We start from the raw sequence: 22,168 nt of genomic DNA, 5'->3' as shown, positions 1-22,168 counted from the left end.
CGGGCGCCAAGGATCAACAGCGCTTACTAGTATTCGCATCAGAAAGTGCTCTTCAGGATTTAGCATCATATCGTCATTGGGCATGTGATGGAACATTCAAGATTGTGCCACAACAGTGGTTTCAACTGTTCTGCATTCATGTACAAGTTAAAGGTAGCAGTTTTCCACGGGTCTTTGCATTACTGCCGAATAAAAGAAAGCAGACATATGAATTATTTTTTGACCAATTGAAAATTATGCAACCTAATGCAAATCCGATTGATATCATGGCAGATTTCGAAGTTGCAGTTCACAAGGAAATTAATTCATCATTCCTTAATTCATCTGTCGTGGCATGTTTGTTTCATTTGAGCCAATCAGTGTTTCAAAAAATTACAGATTTAGGCCTCAAAGAAAAATACAATACAGACTCTGAATTCTGTCTTAAAATTCGATGTTTTTCAGCATTAGCTTTCCTCCCCGTTGAAGATGTCGAAGAGGCTTATGAAGATTTAATAGACGATGAAGAAATACCTGCTGAATTCATCGTTTACTTTGACTTGACTTACATAGGCATTGTGAGAGGACGTGGTGCTAGACGAAGGAGAGAACCACCTACATTCCCGACAGCTGTATGGAATGTTAATCAGCGTGTTCTACAAGATCTACCGAGAACAAATAAAGCGTTTGGCGGGTGGAGCTCATTTGAATATTTGGAGGTTAATCAAAACTCTGAAGGAAGAGGAAGGGTTCATAATAGGCAAAAAGGCTCAAATTCTTCGGGGAGATCAGTCGAATTCATGTACGCGTTATAAAAAAATAACTGAACGCCTCAAAAGATTGGTCACTGAATATGATTCAACAACAAAAATTGATTTTTTGAGGAATGTTGCATATAATTTGCATCAATTTTAAGTGATATCTTATCTAAGTGATATGATATCTTTCGGGAAGTTTAAGTAATTAGTAAACTTTTAGATTTTTTAACTACATTTTTCAACTGTATTTTCTAAGTGATATGATATCTTTCGGGAATTTTAAGTAATTAGTAAACTTTTAGATTTACTTGCTATGATATCTTTCGGGAATTTTAAGTAATCAGTAAACTTTTAGATTTACTTGCTGTATTTTACTTGCATTTTATCAATAAAATTCTCATAATAAATTATTAGTTCTGTGAATCTATCATTGAAGATATTATACCTGGTTTTCTACTTGTAATTGGACAAAAAGACGTTGGACCAAAAGACGTGCGGACAAAAAGACGTAGGACCAAAAGACGTGGACGAAGTGTCGTTGGACGAAGTGACGTCGGACGAAAAGACGCGACACGCTTCGTGGGAGGCTAGTTTATCATTTTCTTCCGTTTTGTACTGGGAATAGCGATTTTTAGCGTGCTCGTGCACTGTGCATGTTTCAATCGCAATTGGAAGGGTTATATGCTTGATCTTCAGTAACTGCTCTCCCAGAGGATCAGAGTGAACTCCAAAAACGATTTGGTCTCTGATCATGGAGTCAGTGATATCACCGAAGTTGCAGGATTGTCCTAGCAGTCTAAGGTTAGTTAAATATGAGTTGAAGGATACGTCTTTACCTTGCAATAGCTGCTTGAATATGTAGCGCTCGAAGATTTTGTTGGATCCACCTCACAGTGGCTGTCAAACCTGTCCAGGATGGTCTGAAACTTTGTCTTGTCCTGGTCTGGTGAAGTGAAAGGAGTTGAATATTTCCAAGGCGTGATCACCCACTGGTGTGAGGAGAAGAGCTATCTTCCGTGCATCAGACGCACCATTGAGGTCTGATGCTTCAACGTAAAGCTGGAATTTCTGCTTGAATGTCCGCCAGTTGGCACTGAGATTGCCGGAGGTCCTGAGCTGGTGAGGAGCCTGAATCTTTTCCATTGTGCCGGTATACATTCGCTGGTCGTCACGAATCTTGCTGAGTTGAACTAACTAGATTGAACAGACTCCTGGTATCATGTTGTTATGTAATTTGGAATAACGCAAGCTGCCACTTGATGCAGTTTTGAGTAAAAGATGCTCTAGACTTTGAAGTGAGCTTAGTGTGTTTTATTGAACTATTAGCACAGTTCTCAATGAGTTTGACTCTCTGCTAATCTAAATGTAGTAATTCAGTCTAACTGAACCAGTCTTGCTCTACAAGCCATGTGCTGGGGTGTGATGCTGAGGATACACCCTGTCTCACTCTGTAGATGTTGGTCTGTGGAAAGAGGCAGGGTGTGAGTGCCTCATCCCTTTTATAGTGAGATACCACCCCTGAGTGCCCTGACTGCTCATTGGTCGTGTCCTATTCTATGTGTTCATTATGAAATGAAAATGAAATGAAAATCGCTTATTGTCACAAGTAGGCTTCAAATGAAGTTACTGTGAAAAGCCCCTAGTCGCGCCTGTTCGGGTAGTCTGGTACCGGAAGCTGCATGTCTGCATATCATGACACCGTCTTCATCTTTGTGAGGATGGAAAATCTAACCTCTTATATGTAGATCGTCGTGAGGGGCAATAGCAACAAAATGCTTGTTTTACTCAGCACTGGATACGCTTGGGAGATGCTACTTCAGAATACTGACAGCCTCATGGGCTTTTGCCACGTTTTTAATGTAGTAACACAGTACAGCAGCATAATCCTTTTACTTGAAGTCAGCTGTAAGTTAATAACTGTCTCTGGGGTCTCAACCTCAAAAGGAATTTTTCACCCTCCACTTCTAAACTGAAACTTCTCTCATTTGCCAGAACTTCCCTACTTATCACACACATGGGCTTTGCATCCTTATTTGCATTGGCACAATTGCCAAAACCATCATCTTTATACAGCTTTGTTCCCAAGTTAAGTTTCTTCTTTCTAGGCTGTTAACCAGTGGCCTTGGAGCTCTCTCCAGAGCTAACACTAGCACTACTCTGTCCTGCCCTTGACTCTCCTGATCAGCTCTCTGCAGCAAATTCTGTTGTGAGATCCTGTCCAGCAGGTACACTGCCTATTTGTGTCTCTTCCCGTCTCTAACTTGGGAAGAAAACAATTAATCTTCACAGCCCTTCTGCCTTGCTTACTAGCAACTAGAAAATGGAAAGCTCTCCCCCTGTGATTTAGCGCATAAAGCACATACATAGAGGGCACATCAAGTCTACATACAGGGGGCGTGACCTGTTCACACCTGCGCTTCTTGCTCATTTATACACAGCCTCATTTCTTCTCATTTAAAAGGTGGCAGCAGCTGCCATTCTCAATAAAAATTTTGGTAGTGACCATTGGGCGCTTCTCCCACAATCAGGACCACTGCGGCCAATCTATCCGCGAGTCACGACTCACACTTTGAGAAACTCTTTTCTAAATGTTGGGATCCTCGATACTATGTAGTTGGGTACATTTGTTATTATTTTTTTCTTGTTGCTGGTGCTGAGGAATAATCCTATCAAGATGTGGGGGTTGTTTTAACTAGCACACACTTATGTTGTGGTCAATGGCTTTGTACTTTGTTTTCATTACTGCCATTTCTGAAAATTCTTCACAAATACCTTTTGAGTGCTGCAGAAGAAGCAGCGGAGAATTCACACCAGGAACCCCTTGATCTCCACTGGAAGAGAACCATAGAATACCATGATACATAAAGGGGCCATTTAGTTCATCTTCAGATTTTTGAAGAGCAATTCAATTAATTCCACTCTTATGTACGTGCTTTATGCGCTAAATCACATGGGGAGAGCTTTTTCCATTTTCTAGTTGCTAGTAAGCAAGGCAGAAGGGCTGTGAAGATTGATTGTTTTCTTCCCAAGTTAGAGATGGGCAGAGACACAAAGAGGCAGTGTACCTGCAGGACAGGACCTCTTTTAACACATCCTTCTAATTTTTACCTCCCAAGTATTATCCAATTCCATTTAGAAAATTACTATTAAATCTGTTTTCACTGCTTATCAGGGCCTATAAAGCTGTAGCCCATCAAGCTGCAGATTTCTATACATTTGCTTACGGTAGCACTATGTTCAAACAACTTCACAGCTCCAGGGCAGCACCAACATTCCTAACTTCCCTCAGCAAAACAATGGGTTCACAGCTCGCCATTTCCTTTCCCTTGCTTCAGTTTTTGCTCTTTTGATGGTGAAGTAAATGAATAGTGTTTTCTCAGAGACTAATTCTGTGGGTTACTCCTGCCAATTCTTTTCATATTTCTGTCCATTTCTGGCAACTCCAGTTAAATCGAAATAAGAAATATACACTGAACTGAAGAAGGCTCAAAACAGAACCCCAGGGTTACTGCACCCCATTTCAAAACTGCTCATAACTCCAAATCTGTTTCCTCCCTTCCAACAAGTTCTTTAAATTCCTACCCTGACTCTTCCAGAAATAGTCTTTTGAGTTGCAGTTTGTCAAAAATGTCCTCAGAAAATTTGTATGTTCTACATGATATTGTCCATATCAATCAACTCCTCAAATCAAAGAACTCGATCAGGCTTCTCAAGCACATTTTTCCTTTCTGCAGCTTCTGTTTTTTTTCTCCCATTTGGATATTTAGAGATTCTACAGTTCATACCATCACAGATGTTGAACTTGTTAAATCTATAATTTCCAGGATTAACATTATCTCCCCTCTTGAAAATGCATCTTAGATTGGCTACTCTCCATTTCTCTCCACGCTCAACTGGAGCCTGAAATATAACGTCCACGCATTGTGCTATTTAAATCCTCCCTTTTTCTTTGGGTATTTCACATCAGGTACTAGCAAAGAGTTTCTTAGCTTCACTAACATGCCATTACTCTGCTCTTATCTGTTACTTCTCAGCTTGCCTCACATCAATTCAGGATTTACCCCGTGCCCTGTGTCCCCACTTTTTGTAAAAACTGAATTGCGCCAACTGTTATTCGGGCAAATATATTTACCTCACAGTGCTCACAAATAACAATAAGGTAAATAACATGTTAATCTGTTTTTCGTGGTATTGTCTAAGGGAGGAATGTTGGTCTAGGCTCAGGGAGTGCTCACTGTTCTTCCTAACACAATGGCATTGAATCCACCTCAACCACTAGGATAGGCAGACAAGGCCTCAGTTTAAAACCTCACCCAAAGACCTCAGACAATGCAAGAGTCCTTCAGTACCGCCATATGGTGTAATTCTAGAAATGTGACTTGAACACACAATGCTCTACCTTAGTGGGGAATACTAACACCTCAATAAAACTGATGGGTCTAAGAGAGAGGGGTAAAGAGAGAAAGAGAAACAAAAGATGTGGAAACCATCCCAGGATAATTGGAGCATCCATGTGGCCTCCCTCCAAGAGGCGACATGGTTGTTTACCAACCTAGCTGGGGACGTTTAATAATAGGAAGCTAGATTTCAGGAGGACAGAGACAGACAAAATGGACAGACCCATGGCAGAACAAATTAGCATAGAGAACTATGAAGTGACATACTTTGATAGGAAAAAGGAGGCAAGGCAATAAAAACTATTGTACAGTTTTAAAGGTGGTGCAGATAGACCTAGGAGCATATGTACACAAATCAAATTTGAAGGTTATTTAAAAAAATACATAAGGGATCTTTTGCTTTGTAGAAGAATAGAATACAAGTGTAAGGAAGCTGCACCTTTATAAAATTGGTCAGACCTCCATTCTAAACATAGAAAATAGGAGCTGGGAGTAGACCAGCTAATGAGCTTGCTCTGCCATTCAGTATGATCTTGGCTGATCCTCTATCTCAACACTGTGCTCTCCCTTTACCCCTTGACAACTTTAGAGTCTGGAAATCTATTTCATTCTTAAATATATTCAGTAACTTGGCCTTCTGTGGTAAAGAATTCCACAGTTTCATCACCCTCAGAGTGAAGAAGTTTATTTTCAGCTCGGTCCTAAATGGCCTACGCTGTTTCTTGAAACTGTGACCTCTTGTTCTAGACCACCCCAGCCAGAGGAAACAACATCACTGCATCCAGCCGGTTAGAATTGTATGCATTTCAATTAGATCCCCTCTCATTCTTCTAACTTCCAGTATATTCAGGCCCAGTTGACCCAATCTCTCCTTTTCCTACAATCCTGCTATCCCAGGAATCAGTCCGCTGAACTATAGCTTTACCCCCTCTTTGGCAAATTATCTTTTTTTAGGTAATGTGACCAAAACTGCACACAGTACTCCAGGTGTAGTCTCACCAAGACCCTATACACTTGTGCCAGGACATCCTTGCTTCTGTACACACATCCCTTTCCAATGAATGTCAGCATACCATTTACTATCCTAACTGCATGTTGGCTTTCAGTGACTAGTGTACGTGGACACTCAGATGGGAAGACTGTGGCGTAGTGGTATTGTCACTGGATTAGTAATCCAGAGACCCAGGGTAATGCTCTGGGGACTCTGGTTCGAGTCCTACCGTGGCTGATCGTGAGATTTGAAGTGCGCTAAAATCTGGAATTACAAGTCGCATGGTAACCATGAAACCATCGCTGATTGTTGTAAACCCACCTGGTTCACTAATGTCTTTTAGCGAAGGAAATCTGCAGTCCTTACCTGTTCTATCCTACATGTGACTTCAGACCCATAGCAATGTGGTTGACTCTTAAATACCATCTGAACAAGGGCAATTGAGGAATAATTGGGCAATAATTGCGAGCCTAGCCAGCGACACCCACATCCCATGAACAAATAAAAAAAAAGTCCCTTTGTCAGTTAACATTTCTTATCTGCCATTGTGTTTCTCCATCTGAAGTGGATAACTTTGCATTTATTCACGTTGCACTGCATCGGCCATTTATTTGCCCACTCACTCAACTTGAAACCTCTTAACATCCTCCTTAACACTCGTATTCCCACCAAGTTTCGTGTCATCAGCAAACTTGGAAATAAGACTTTTGGTTCCCTCATCCAAATGTATATTGTGAATAGTTGGGGCCCCAAGCAGTGATTGCATGCTAGACCCCACTAGTCACTTCCTGCTACTTCAAAAAGACCCATTTATTCCTACTCTTGTTTCATGTCTGCTAACCAGTTCTCAATCCATGCTCCTAAGTGGGACTCAGTCAAAAACTTTCTGAAAATTGAAATACACGGGGCCGGATTCTCCATCCCGCAGGCAGACGGGATTCTCTGTTGCACCAGCAGGCCAATGGGGTTTCCCATTGTGGGCAGCCCCACGCCGTCGGAAAATCCCCGGGCGTGGGTGCGCTGCCGGCATAATGGAGAATCCCGACAGAGGAGAAACCAGCCCACCATATGCACTGGTTCACTCTTCTCTGTTTTATTAGTTAAACACTCCAGTGATTTGTCAAACATTATTTCCCTTTCATAATTCCATGTTGACTTTGTCTAATCTTGTTGATATTTTCTGGTATTGCATCCTTTATAATAGACTCAAGCATTTTCCCTCCTGTTGATGCTAGGCTAACTAGTGTGTTTACCCCTTCCCCTTTTTAAAATAGTCGGGTTACATTTGCCACCCTCCAATCTGCCAAGACTGTTCTAAAATCTACAGAATTTTGGAAGGTGCACTATTTCCGTGGCCACCTTTAACACCCTGGATGTAGATCATCAGGTTCGGGATATTTAACGGCTTTCAGCCCCATTAATTTCTCCAGCACTATGTTTTTAGTAATACTAATTTCCTTCAATTCCTCCTTATCACTAGAATCTTCATTCCTTAGCATTTCTGGGAAGTTATTTGTGTCTTCCTCCATAAACACAGAACTAAAGTAGTTGTTTAAATTGCTCTGTCGTTTCCTTGTTCTCTATTATAAACTCTCCTGTTTCAGATTAAGGGATATTTGTTTTCATTAATCTTTTAAAATACTTAATAGGAGCTTTTAAAGTCCGCTTTTACTTTACCTGCAAGTTTACTCTCTTACTATATTTTCCCCTCTTAATCAACCTCCTTTGTTGGTTTTGTTGCTCGTTCTACTGTTAGTGTGATTAACACGCCTCCATTTAAAGGACATGTGCTTAACACTGGTTTGACTCTATCTGTATCTATGCTCAGGAGTCGCCAGGTGCCGTAACAGACACCGTCACAAGTTATCAAGGTCAAGTTCAAAGCAATAAGTCTTAACACCGATCAGTAAGTCTAAACAATTAGTGTTTATTATAACAGATATAATAAATACTCATGCACACGCTAAAAGACTAATACTTATTTCTACTATTAAACGACTAAATACTTATCTAAGTAGGAACCAGCAAGGTCAGGGGACAAGGCCTTTGTTCCTTTCTGGACTGCACCTTCTGTTCACTAATAGTCGGCAAGAGTATAAGCAATGCCTGGGTCACGTAGCGATCGTTGTTTTGGCACTTACTGAAAGATGGCTGATGCTCAACGGCCGGTGATGAAAGACAGGATCTGGAGGCTGGGGTCGGAGTCAGGATACAACAGATCTGGGCCGGAGTCTGGAAGCAACAGACCGAATCATGTGCTTGACCTTTTTATAGGTCCTAGAGGTTCGTGCCCCTTTGGGCGGGCTCTTTCACCTGCTAGGTATCGATTGGGTCTTTCCCAATCGATATCATTCGAATTCCCCTATCCTGGAGTCGTTCCTCGATGGCGGGGGCGGTTCCTAGGGGTCATTGACCTGGGTTCTCTGGCGCCATTCTGGCTGGGTAGCTATAGAAAAGTATCCATTGATACTTAAACTGTTTCTATTGTATCTGGGACTGGGCCGGTATCATCTCATTAGTATGCAGATCGCTTTCCTATTTGCACCTTTGGCTGAGTCTCTGCACCTGCCTTGAAACCGGTTTTGTACGTGCAAAATGCTACTGCAAGCTGTGTGTCCTTACTATGGCTGTTTTTCCCTGCAGTCTTAGCAGTTCTCCATTTTGTAGACTGGTGTCCATTTTAGAGGGCTACAGTTTGCAACTTTTTATAACTCCTCTTTAGATCTACCACTCGCCTTAATTTCTTTTGTACGCCATGGTTGAGAAGCTTTTCTTGTTGTATTTTTGCGCCAGAAAGGAATATATAACTGTTGCAATGCATACATTCCTTAAATAATAGCCATCGCCGTCATGCCTTTTAATGAAGTTTCCCAATTTATCTTAGCCAATTTACGCCCCATACCTTGGAGGTTTCCTTTGTTTAGATTTAGGATGATGGTTTTGGGTTGGATTTCCCTTTCCAACCTAATAAAGAATTCTAATGTTATGGTCACTATTCCTTTCAGAACACTGCACAAGATTATTGATTAACCCCTTCTCATTGCATAATATTAAATCTAGGTTAGCGTATTCCTTAGTTTGTTCCTCAACATACTGGTCAAAAAAATGTCTTCTTCATACTCCAGGAATTCATCTGACACAGTATTGTTGTTAATTTGATTTGTCCAATCTATATAGATTAAAGTCACCCATGATTATTATAGCATATTTGTTACATGCATCTCAAATTTCCTGTTTAATGCCACTCCCTACCTTACCACTACTGTTTGGAGGCCTATAGACAGCTCCTGCTGATGTTTTATGTCGCTTGTTGCTTCTTGGCTCCACCAGACCTGATTCTACACCTAGATTTTCTGAACCAAGCTAACACACCAAGCCACCTTCTTTCCCTTTCTGTCTTCGCTTGTTGTATAGAGTATCCTCAGATATTCAGTTCCGAGCTTTGGTCACTGTGCAGCCATGTCTTCGTAATCACAATCATATCATACCCATGTATACCAATTTGCACTGTTAATTCAACTACTTTCTTGTGAATGCTGCGTACATTCAGATCCAATGCATTTAGAGCTTTTAACATTTTTACATATGTACATACGGCTTTTTGTACTATGGTCCTATATGCTTATAGCCTTTGTTTCCTCTACCTTGCACTTTTGCTTTCTACTTTTTTTCTCTTTAATTTCTTTGTTTGCTTCCTTGTCTTATGTCTTCCTGCTCGGGCTCCCATTCCTCTGCCACTCGTGTATAAACCCTTTCCAATAGCCCTCGCAAAAACCTGGGGTGAAATTCTCCCCTACCCAGCGGGGCGGGGGGTCCCGGCGTAGCGGAGTGGCGCCGACCACTCCGGCGTCGGGCCTCCCCACCTTTAGGGGCAAGGCCCGCGCCGGAGTGGCTCCCACTCCGCCGACTGGCGGCAACGGCCTTTGGCGCCACCCCGATTGGCGTCGGGGCTGGCCGAAAGGCCTTTGCCGGTCGGCATGAGTCCGCGCATGCGCCGGAGCGTCAGCGGCCGCTGACGTCACCACCGGCACATGTGCGGTGGAGGGGATCTCTTCCGCCTCCGCCAGAGGTGGTTTAAACCACGTCGGCGGGTGAGGCCTGACAGCGGCGGGACTTCGGCCCATCGCGGGCCGGAGAATCGGTGCGGGGGGTCCTGCCCCCGCCGATTCCCGGGTGGCGGAGAATTCCAACCACGGCGGGGGTGGGATTTACGCCGGCCCCGGGCAATTCCCCGACCCTGCAGGGGGTCAGAGAATTCCGCCCCTGATACTGATCGAGGTCCTGCTGGGGTACAACCAGTCTAGCTTATACAGGTTCGATCTTCCCCAGAATCGGTCCCAATGCCTCAGGAATCCAAATCCCTCCCTCCTGTGTCCCATCTGATCTAATCTCCTATCCTTGCTCTTGCAAGAATGTGGCACTGGGAGTAATTCTAAGATTACTACTTTTGAGGTCATGCTTTTTATTTATTTATTTCCTGGTCCCCTATATTCAGCTTTTAGGACCTCTTCCCTCTTCTTAACTACATCTTTGGAACCAATATGGACCACAACCTCTGTCCTACTGGAGACCAAGCTGCACTTTAAAAATGCATAGATTTATTTATTTATTACTTTATCAGAGTTACAAAGCCAGAGCTCAGAGTGTGGACAGGGGCAAACCCCTAATCCAGTTCCTTGCCTGCTCCAAAAACCAATTCAAATTGATTCCAATTCATGGTTCCCATAAGAGAGACATGCCAGATCCAGGCCTTACACCTGACCTCACACTCATCTTGGCTCTGGCCTCTGAAAACCTGTTTAAGCCAGTTATCTAATTAATTAGTTGCAGCTGTAAGCAGAGACCTCCATCAGCAGTGTTTTAAAACTAAAACTCAAGGGGCGGGATTCTCCCGCAAATGGCGGGGCGGCTCGTACCGGCACCAAGAGCGGCGTGAACCATTCCAGCTTCGGGCCGCCCGGAAGTTGTGGAATCCTCCGCACTTCCGCGGGCTAGGCCTGCGCTGGAGGCCGTGGCGCCGTGCCAACCGCTGGCGAATGGACACTGCCGGCCGGTGTGAGTTGGCGCATGCGCAGGACTGCCACGTGTTCTGGCGCATGCACAAAGACGCCGGTGTGTTTCCTGCGCATGCGCAGGGATTTTCTTCCCCGCGCTGGCCATGGAGGAGCCTTACAGAGACCGGCGTGGAGGGAAAGAGTGCCCCTACGGCACAGGCCCGCCTGCAGATCGGTGGGCCCCGGTCGTGGGCCAGGCCACCGTGCGTGCCCCCCTCGGGGCCGGATCCCCCGCAACTCCCCCAAGGACCCCACTAACCGCCCTCCAAGCCAGATCCCGTTGGGATGGACCATGTCCATATCATGCCGGCGGGACTGGCTGAAAACGGGCGGCTACTCGGCCCATCGGGCCCAGAGAATTGCCGGGGGGGGGCCGCTGCCAACGGCCCCTGACCGGCGCGATCCCTGCCTGAAAACCGGCGCCGGAGAATTCGACGGTCGGAGTGGGGGGGGGGGGGGGGGGGGGTCGGGTCGGAGAATCCCGCCCAAGGTCTTCAAACCCAAAGAGCAACTTTTAGTTAATTGCTAAATTAAAGAAAGACTAGACTTCAGATAGAAATTAACTCTTAAAGTTGGGGGTATTGTGTTCAGTTCTGGGCACCATGCTTTAGGATGTCAATACCTTCGGGTGCAGAAGAGATTTGCTAGAATGGTACTGTGCATGACAGATTAAAGTTATGTGAAGAGACTAAAGAAACTGTGTTGTTCTTAGAACAAAGAAGGTTAACAGGAGATTTGATAGAGGTGTTCAAAATCACGAATGGTTTTGATATATAAATAGGGATAAACTGCTTTCAGTGGCAGAAATGTTTGTAACCAGAGGGTACAGATTTAAGATGATTGGCACAAGAACCAGTGGTGGCAGCAGGTTATGATTTGGATCCCACTGCCTGAAGGATAGTGGAAGCAGATTCAGTCATAACTTTCAAAAGGAATTTGGATAAATACCTAAAGTGAAAATTTGCAGATCACTTGAAAGCCGTGGGGTTTACATTAATTGGATCGCTCTAACAAAGAACTGACATGGACCCTATCCTGTACTAGCTTAAACCTCTTGCTCCTGTTTATAATTAACACAAGTTTGAAAGCGGGAGTGGTTAAAGACTAATGTTACCAAAGTCAATACTCGTGCGTTAAAAGGCTGCTTAGGAGCAAGATGAAATACTACAGGAACAAAGGTGGTTTTAAGGATTTCATCATCTTCTTTGGAGATTGCATGCTAACGAGTATGATTTTTAAAATTATATACTTTTTTCTATTAAGGGGCAATTTTAGAGCAGCCAATCCACCTACGCCGCACATCTTTGGGTTGTTGGGGTGAGACCCACGCATACAAGGGGAGAATGTGAAAACTTTGCAAAGTACTCGGTGGGCTTCTTCGACCTGTTCTACAGGTCCTCCACTTTGCCTCTGAACCCTTTGTCAATCTTCGCCACCCTCCGCAGCTCCTCACCAATAGAGGTGAACTGGTCGCTGTGCCTCCTTCACTCCCTTCGACTTCTCTACCTGCTCTCGCACCTCCACTGACATTTTCATCACTGACGCCTTTACCGGGGCAATCGCCTCCTCCGTCCATTTTTTCGAAGCACCTCCATATGCTTGGCAAACAGCCTGTCAAACTCCATCGACATCACCTCGGTCAGTATTTCCACCGTGAGAGGAGCGGCCCCAGTTGACCCAGTCCCTGCCATCTTTCTTCCTGCAGGACTCAGCCTCTCTCAATGGTAGACCTTCGCTCACCCTCTTCTTTCCAGCATCCTTCCTTTGGGGCTTCAATATTCCTCGTCTTCCTTATGGCTTCCCACATGAACTCATTCACAAACTACCCGTGACACTGGGCATAAAAGTACAAATGCCAGAGACTCTAGCAGGAGGCACCTAACGTGGGACCTCCACCCACATGCCGCCACCGGAAATCCGTGGTTGAGCACTTTAAGCATAGGCATTATGCTAACTACTGGGCCATATTTGGAACAACATGAAAATTGAGATATATAGTCCACTAATCTTTGAACTGCATGAGATTAGTTAAACTGCACTATATTCAGTGGGCCCTATAACATGTCAATCACAGCGCCAACTTTCAGCATGCATAATACCCAGAGAATGTTATTGTCACCCACTTTCATGACTAATTTGTATGTGAGGTAATGCTGGTAAAATCTCTTGTACTGTTGAAATGTTCATTACACAAATAGAAAGTTTAGGCAGGAGGTGAAAAACGGTGAATACTTGACGTGGACATTAAGCCAGAGATCAATCCTAGATCAATATAGAGAACGTAAGGGGGTACCAGGAGCAGCAGCAGACAGAATATAGAATGTCTTTGCATCAGTATTCTGGAACATGTCCATTTGCTTTTATTGTATTTTTCTGCTTTGGCAGTTCTGTTTAAAATGCGACCAAGAAGCTTCTACATAGTTTACTCATTTTGAAGTTATTCATTTATGAATTTGATTGTGTAATATTGTGTAGGTCTGCCAAGGGCCTGCGATCCTTGTAACTAGTTGATGTAGAGCTCGAGCATTTGTAAATCTAATCGTCATTGATAGAACCTTTGCTCCCATTTGGGATATTTTCAGAGTTATATTATTCTTGGCTTCACTCGTTACTTCAATAGGTTTTGAACCACCTTTGGATACTAAGATTCTTTAGAGTCAACTGTTCCAATAGTAACCACAATATGATGTGCTTCATTGGAAGACTGCTCTCTTCAGGTACTGTATTATCTTCTATGGTCTTATTATGATAATCTTTTGGATTAAGTGTAAACATAGAACATACAGTGCAGAAGGAGTACATTCGGCCCATCGAGTCTGCACCTACCCACATAAGCCCTCGCTTCCATCCTATCCCCGAAACCCAATAACCCCTCCTAACCTTTTTTGTCACAAAGGGCAATTTATCATGTCCAATCAACCTAATCTGCAAGTCTTTGGACTGTGGGAGGAAACTGGAGCACCCGGAGGAAACCCACGCAGACACGGGGAGAACGTGCAGAATCCGCACAGACAGTGACTCAGCGGGGAATCGAACCTGGGACCCTGGCGCTGTGAAACCACAGTGCTACCACTTGTGGTACCTTGCTGCCTTAATGATACACTTAAATTGTTTTTTGAGTATGTACTTTACTCATGAATTATTCTGTATACTACAGGAAAAATTGAACACTAATGGAATACTGTTTTGCCTAAAAAAACTTTTAAGTTCCCAATTTTCTGGAATTGTAATATTGAAGTTCTATCACTACTATTTACAGTTAAAGAACGCCTGTTTAAAAGCCTTCACTCAACAGAAATAGGTAAAATTAATGAAAACTGTGATCTAAGGTATTGTGGTTACAATATTAATAAAAGACAAAGGAGAAAAAGGTGCTGTTTTTCACAGACCATGTATAGTTGCTCTGTTGTTTACCAAAATCTCTTGTAAGTTTTCGATAAGTACGCAGTGATACTCAAAGGTCGAGTATCAAAACTTCAGGATGTTAATTCAATCCACATTTCCATTCATGCCTTTCTCAAAAAATACTCCCCCCATCCTTATATATTTTTTACAATACAATGGGAGTAAAATTTAACTTTTTGGCAGCACTGAATCTGAACACAATGAATATGCAGCCTGTTTTCCATTGAAATCTTATGCAGAAAAGCATGAGCAGTGTTAAAGATAGCTAGAAAACAATTTATTTCTGAAAATGTTAAAAGAACTCAAGTGGATAAATATTGGATTCAGATGGCATGAACCTGAGGCTGTTGGAAAATCTAATGTAGATCGCAGAGATTCTGACCACAATCTTTCAATCCAAAGGGGCTAGCATGTCTTTGAATATATGATTTGAGATTAAATTAGTTAGCTTTTCAGAATCTATAGGATACTCAACGACAGCCTTGATTGAACAAATTTAAGAAAGATTTTGAAAATGTGGCTGATTATATGGATAAAGGTAATGCAGTGGTTCTGAAGGAATTTTCAGAAGGCATCTTACAATAAGGCGAGTATGAGAGGAAATGCAGCAGAATGGTAAGCTGCCGATTGGGAGAGAGGAATTAATGTATTAGGGTTTATGGTTCTTCCTCAGACTGGTATAATCACAGGCTAGAGACCTCTATGCTAAAAATTCTCTGACTTGTCGAATGTTTAAGTGGGCTGCAGTAAAATAAAATCAGGAGTGTAGAGACAGCAAAATGGAAAGGGTGGATTGATGGATAGAATTTAATGCATGAAGTACAAAATAAATGAAACAAGGTTTGGGATATACAATCTGTTGAGATGTACAAAGAATGTGAAGAGTTGAGTAATTGGGATCAATAAATAATTCCAAGAAAGTTGTTAAAAGGCCAGTGGTCGATTCTGGTCGCGGCATGTAGAGGGAAAGTCGCACGTGGGGTGGCTTCTGCTCGAGGCGTAATTTTGGAGTTTTAATGTCTGGTCCCGGGGGCAATTTGTGAATGATTGGGTGTCAGAAGGTATAAAGAAGGCAAAGAATGTCAAAGAGTCAAAGAAAAACAACTGTGAAGAAGGGAGGTTCACCGTCGAATGCGAGGGCCAGCCCGGGGGCTGGCAAGATGGCGGAGGCTGGGCTGCTGGGTGGGGCCGCACTGCTTACGGCAGAGAAGATGACTGAAGTGATGTCCTTGGAGTTGGAGAAGCAGCTTTTGAAGCATATGGAGGTGCTGATAAAGGAGATGGCAGTGCATTGAATGCATTGGTGGAGGAGGCAATTGCCCTGGTGAGGGTGACTGTGGCAAAGACATCCACCAAGGTGAGGGCACAGGGTGAGAAGATGAACGAGTGGATGGGGCCATGTCACAGCACAGTGATCAGCTCACCTTGATAGGGGATGAGCTACAGAGGGTGGTCTAGGGGCTGTTTGGCACACTGGGCTAAATCGCTGGCATGGAAAGCAAACCAAGCAGGCCAGCAGCACGGTTTGATTCCCGTAACAGCCTCCCCGAACAGGCGCCAGAATGTGGCGACTAGGGGCTTTTCACAGTAACTTCATTGAAGTCTACTCGTGACAATAAGCGATTTTCATTTCATTTCAAGGGGCTGCGAGCAAAGTTGGACGACTTGGAAAGCCGGTTGAGGGGGCAAAATGTGAAAATCGGCCTGCCTGAGGGGGTGTAGGGTTCGAGGCCAACGGAGTACTTTGCCAAGATGTTGGTGGAACTGATGGGGGAGGGAGAGGAACCCTCTCGGTATGAACTGGACCGGGCTCATCAGTCGCTGAGGCCGATGCCAAAGTTAAACGAGCCGCCAAGGGCAGTGATCATCTCTTTTCACGGGTACGACACGAATGAGAAGGTCCTGAACTGGGCAAAGCAGAAGCGGGAGGTTCAGTGGGCAGGTGCTGGTGTTTGCATTTACCAGGACTTTTTCAAAATTAAATTTAGGGTACCCAATTCTCTTTTTTAATTAAGGGGCAATTTAGTGTGCCCAATCCACCTAACCTGCACATCTTTTGGGTTATGGGGGTGAGACCCACGGCGACATGGGGAGAATGTGCAAACTCCATACGGACAGTGACCCAGGTCGGGATCTGACCCAGGTCCTCTGCGCCCTTGGGCAGCAGTGCTAACCACTGCACCACCGTGCTGCCCTGCATTTACCAGGACTTGACGACGGAACTGGCAAGGAGGTGAGTGGCTTTCGACTGAATGAAGATGGCATTGTATAACAGTGGGGTGCGGTTTGGAGTGGTGTATCCAGCATAGCTGAGGGTGAACTACAACTCCAGAAGCTTCTATTTTGAGGCGGCGGAGGCGTTTGTGAAGGAGAAGGCTTGGGGCAGAAATGAAGAATGGGACTGAAGAGGTGTTGTGAACTATGGAAGGGAAGTTGGGAGAGTATATATATGGATTTTTGACTAATGTTTTAACTTCATGCTGTTGTAGCGTTTTTTTAATTGTTCTTTGTAGCGACGTTTTTTTCTGGGATTTGTATGTTTGATTGTTTTCCTGGGACAGGGTGGGAGGTGAGCAGAGAGAAGGCCTGGGCAGGGGCCTCCATGTTAGCAAACATAAGTTGGCTAGTGAATGGAGGGGGGAGGGGCTGCAGACATTGGAGCCTGGCGAGCAGGTTTAGATGGTCCTAGGATGTGTGAAAAGGGAGGGGGGAGGGGATCGATACTGTGTGAGGCTTTTTCGAGAGGAAGTGTAGGGGGGGATTCTGGGAGGGGGAGATGGGGTTTGATGTTAACAATGGATAGTGTCATGAGAAATGTACCTTTAAGAGATGGGTGTTTATCAGTGATGTCAGAGTGTGGGTGGAGCTGGGCTGTCTGTCAGCTTTTTACTTTCGTTTTAGCTGTTTGCTGCAGGGTGTGGTTTAGTTTCGTTTTCAGTGTTGGAGCTGAAGCCAGACAGAGCAGGTGTACTGTTGATCTCTCTGCCATGAAAAGACTATCTCTTGATCATTTGGTGAATTCGGAATTATAAATGTTTTTAGTAGTGAATGTAAACCTGATGTGCTACTGTTAAAAGGTGTTTCTTCTGTCTTCTGGATGTTGTTTGGGAAGTTATTAAGGATTACTTAGTGTTGCATTTTTTGGGGGTTGTATTTGAATTGATGGTTGCTAACATAAGGATAAGAGTGGTCCTAGGGTGAATGTGCTAAATTGGGGGAAGGCTAATTATAACAATATTAGGCGGGAACTGAAGAACCTAGATTGGGGGCGGATGTTTGATAGCAAATCAACATCTGACATGTGGGAGGCTTTCAAGTGTCAGTTGAAAGGAATTCAGGACCGGCATGTTCCTGTGAGGAAGAAGGATAAATACGGCAAATTTTGGGATCCTTGGATAACGAGACATATTGTAGGCCTCGTCAAAAAGAAAAGGGAGGCATTTATCAGGGCTAAAAGGCTGGGAACAGACGAAGCCTGTGTGGAATATAAGGAAAGTAGGAAGGAACGTAAGCAAGGAGTCAGGAGGGCTAGAAGGGGTCACGAAACGTCATTGGCAAATAGGGTTAAGGAAAATCCCAAGGCTTTTTACACGTACATGAAAAGCAAGAGGGTAGCCACGGGAAGGGTTGGCCCACTGAAGGATAGGCAAGGGAATCTATGATGAGCCAGAGGAAATGGGTGAGGTACTAAATGAATACTTTGCATCAGTATTCACCAAAGAGAAGGAATTGGTGGCTGTTGAGTCTGGAGAAGGGTGTGTAGATAGCCTGGGTTACATTGAGATCCAAAAAGACGAGGTGTTGGGCGTCTTGAAAAATATTAAGGGAGATAAGTCCCCAGGGCCTGATGGGATCTACCCCAGAATACTGAAGGAGGCTAGAGAGGAAATTGCTGAGGCTTTGACAAAAATCTTTGGATCCTCACTGTCTTCAGGTGATGTCCCGGAGGACTGGAGAATAACCAATGTTGTCCCTTTGTTTAAGAAGGGTAGCAAGGATAATCCAGGGAACTACAGGCCGGTGAGCCTTGCATCAGTGGTAGGGAAATTACTGGAGAGAATTCTTCGAGACAGGATCTACTCCCATTTGGAAGCAAATGGATGTATTAGTGAGAGGCAGCATGGTTTTGTGAAGGGGAGGTCGTGTCTCACTAACTTTGTAGAGTTTTTCGAAGAGATCACAAAGATGATTGATGCAGGTAGGGCAGTGGATGTTGACTATATGGACTTCAGTAAGGCCTTTTTCAAGGTCCTTCGTGGTAGACTGGTACAAAAGGTGAAGTCACACGGGATCGGGGTGAGCTGGCAAGGTGGATACAGAACTGGCTAGGTCATAGAAGGCAGAGAGTAGCAATGGAAGGGTGCTTTTTTAATTGGAGGGCTGTGACTAGTGGTGTTCCACAGGGATCAGTGATGGAACCTTTGCTGTTCGTAGTATATATAAATGATTTGGAGGAAAATGTAACTGGTCTGATTAGTAAGTTTGCAGACGACACAAAGGTTGGTGGAATTGCGAATAGCAATGAGGACTGTCAGAGGATACAGCAGGATTTAGATCGTTTGGAGATTTGGGCGGAGAGATGGCAGATGGAGTTTAATCCGGACAAATGTGAGGTAATGCATTTTGGAAGGTCTAATGCAGGTAGGGAATATACAGTGAATGGTAGAACCCTCAAGAGTATTGAAAGTCAGAGAGATCTAGGTGTACAGGTCCACAGGTCACTGAAAGGGGCAACACAGGTGGAGAAGGTAGTCAAGAAGGCATACGGCATGCTTGCCTTCATTGGCCGGGGCATTGAGTATAAGAATTGGCAAGTCATGTTGCAGTTGTATGGAACCTTATTTAGGCCACACTTGGAGTATAGTGTTCAATTCTAGTCGCCACACTACCAGAAGGATGTGGAGGCATTAGAGAAGGTGCAGAAGAGATTTACCAGGATTTTGCCTGGTATGGAGGGCATTAGCTATAAGGAACGATTGAATAACCTCGGTTTGTTCTCACTGGAACGACGGAGGTTGAGGGCGACCTGATAGAGGTCTACAAAATTATGAGGGGGATAGACAGAGTGGATAGTCAGAGGCTTTTTCCCAAGATAGAGGGGTCAATTACTAGGGGGTATAGGTTTAAGGTGCGAGGAGCAAGGTTTAGAGCAGATGTACGAGGCAAATTTTTTTTACACAGAGGGTAGTGGGTGCCTGGAACTCGCTGCCGGAGGAGGTGGTGGAAGCAGGGACAATAGTGACATTTAAGGGGCATCTTGACAAATACATGAATAGGATGGGAAGAGAGGGATACAGACCCAGGAAGTGTAGAAGATTGTAGTTTAGTCGGGCAGCATGGTCGGCTCAGGCTTGGAGGACCGAAGCGCCTGTTCCTGTGTTGTACTTTTCTTTGTTCTCTTTGTTCTTTGTCCTGTTTTCACTGTATGTTTTAAAAAGGTTAACTTGAGTTCATAGAATAAACATTGTTTTGCTTTAAAAAAATACTTTTCCATTTCTGCTGTACCACACCTGTAGAGTGGGCCGTGTGCTCCCCATACCACAATCTATTAAAAGTTGTGGGTCAGGTGAACTCATGATACATTTTGGGGTTCTCTAAACCCTGGCCCATAACAAATTGGGCGGGTGAGGCCCAGTGGCAGGGCTCGGAGTTATGATGATGGTGGAAGGGGGCTAGATGCGGGGTTACGGGGATGGCGGTGGGCTGGGATTCAGCAGTTTGGGACATGTTTATGGGGGCAGCTCTTCGAGCTTGGAAAGGTTGGTAGAGGAGCATAAGCTGACCAGCAGGAATGGGTTCCAGTACTTACAGGTTTGAGACTATGTGTAGAAACAGATGCTGTCCGTTCCAGACCTGCTGCCCCTGGGGTTGCAGGACAAAGTGGTGTTGAAACCAGGGGATGGTGAGGGCACGGTATCGTGGATTTATAAAGAGCTAATGGACTGGGAGGGCGTCCCGTTAGGAGAAGTTAAGCGGAAGTGGGAGGAAGACCTGGGAGGGTGATGGAGGCTGGGCTATGGGAGGAGGAGGCTCTGAGAAGGGTGAATGCATCCTCTTTGTGCGCTAGACTTCGCCTCATCCAATTTAAAGGCGTTCACAGGGCGCATATGACGGTGGCCAGAATGAGCATGTTTTATGAGGGGGTGGAGGATAGGTTTGGGCAATGCGCAGGGGGGCCTGCGAACCATGCCCACATGCTTTGGGTCTGTCCAAAGCTGGAGGATTTCTGGCAGAGGTTCTCTGTCGGAGGTGCTGAGGGTGAAGGTGGTCCCGAGTTCAGAAGTGGCAATTTTTGGAGTGTCGGAAAACCCGGGAGTCCAGGGGGTGAGAGGGGCTGACACTTTGGCCGTTGACTCTTTGGTAGCCCAGAGACGGATCTTGTTGGGATGGAGGGACTTGGGGCCGCTGAACCCGGGGGTGTGGGTGAGCGATCTCGCAGAGTTCCTCAGGTTGGAAAAAATCATGTTCGCCTTGAAAGGGTCTGTGGCGGGGTTTGCCCGGAGATGGGGAGGGGGTGTTGGTTATTTATCTGTTATAAGAATTCCTGTTTGTTCTCTTTTTGGTTGTGTTTGATGTGATATAAATGCCTTAATGAAAACATTTTAAAAAAGGATGAAATCAGTGCAATAGTTGTAATGTTCTTGTCGGATGGCTTGATTTATATTACAAGAACACTTGTAGCTAAAGCTATAAATGATTTATTAACATTTACTGTGGGTAAACTATATATAAAACAATAGATGAATAACAATAAGATCAAGCACAAGCAACCTCGCTCTTCAGCTTCCTCCAGCTGAGGGGGTCACTAATGAGACTCCTAGTGGTCAGTCGGTGAATTACAACACAACCATAACATCATTACAATACAGTAAGAAGTCTTACAACACCAGGTTAAAGTCCAACAGGTTTGTTTCAAACACGAGCTTTCGGAGCACGGCTCCTTCTTCACCTGAAGAAGGAGCCGTGCTCCGAAAGCTCGTGTTTGAAACAAACCTGTTGGACTTTAACCTGGTGTTGTAAGACTTCTTACCGTGCTCACCCCAGTCCAACGCCGGCATCTCCACATCATCATTACAATAGTGAGAGGATATTGGCTCAGTCTGGGTGGAGCGAAGAAGCAACAAGGGACAGAAAACATTAGTGGGACTTGTCTATAGTCCTCCAGACAGTAGTGGTAAAGAAGGGACAGGCATTAAACAGAAAACTCGAGATGCATGTAACAAGGCTTCTACGGTTATCATGGGTGACTGATCTATATAGAGATCGGGCGAACCAAATTAGCAATAATACTGTGGTTGAATGATTCCTGAGCATGTGAAAGATTTTTTCAGACGAATATGTTGAGGGAGCAACTGGGGAATATGCTATTCTAGATTTGGTATTGTGCAAAGTGAAAGGGTTACTTAAAAATCTTGTTTTGCGGGGTCCTTCAGGGAAAGTGACTGTAACATGATAGAATTCTTCATTAGTTTGGAAAGTGAAGAAGTCCGATCTGAAACTAGGGTCTTAAATCTAAACACAGGAAACTACAAAGGTATGAGGTGTGAGTTGGCTAAGAAAATTGGGAACTTCATTAAAAGAAAT

The 22,168-nt window shown here is 44.3% G+C and overlaps 1 protein-coding gene across 2 annotated transcripts in view; it reads left to right on the top strand.

Moving 5' to 3' along the window:
* The window catches only part of LOC119973504 (peroxisomal succinyl-coenzyme A thioesterase-like), a 95,606-nt gene that overhangs the window by 5,024 nt on the left and 68,414 nt on the right, over positions 1-22,168 (top strand). Inside the window, exon 2 of one of the 2 annotated variants that reach the window (XM_038811739.1) lies at positions 13,800-13,896. The exons of the other annotated variant lie outside the window; for it this stretch is intronic. Within the exon in view, the coding sequence (XP_038667667.1) occupies positions 13,863-13,896 (34 nt within the window). The 5' untranslated portion in view covers positions 13,800-13,862. The remainder of the gene's footprint in view (positions 1-13,799; positions 13,897-22,168) is intronic. 2 annotated transcript variants of the gene reach the window in all.

The sequence above is a fragment of the Scyliorhinus canicula genome, chromosome 11 (genome assembly GCF_902713615.1).
Source record: "Scyliorhinus canicula chromosome 11, sScyCan1.1, whole genome shotgun sequence".
NCBI classification, from domain to species: domain Eukaryota; kingdom Metazoa; phylum Chordata; class Chondrichthyes; order Carcharhiniformes; family Scyliorhinidae; genus Scyliorhinus; species Scyliorhinus canicula.
The sequence above is the reverse complement of the archived record's forward strand: the minus strand, read 5'-3'. Positions and strand labels throughout refer to the sequence as shown.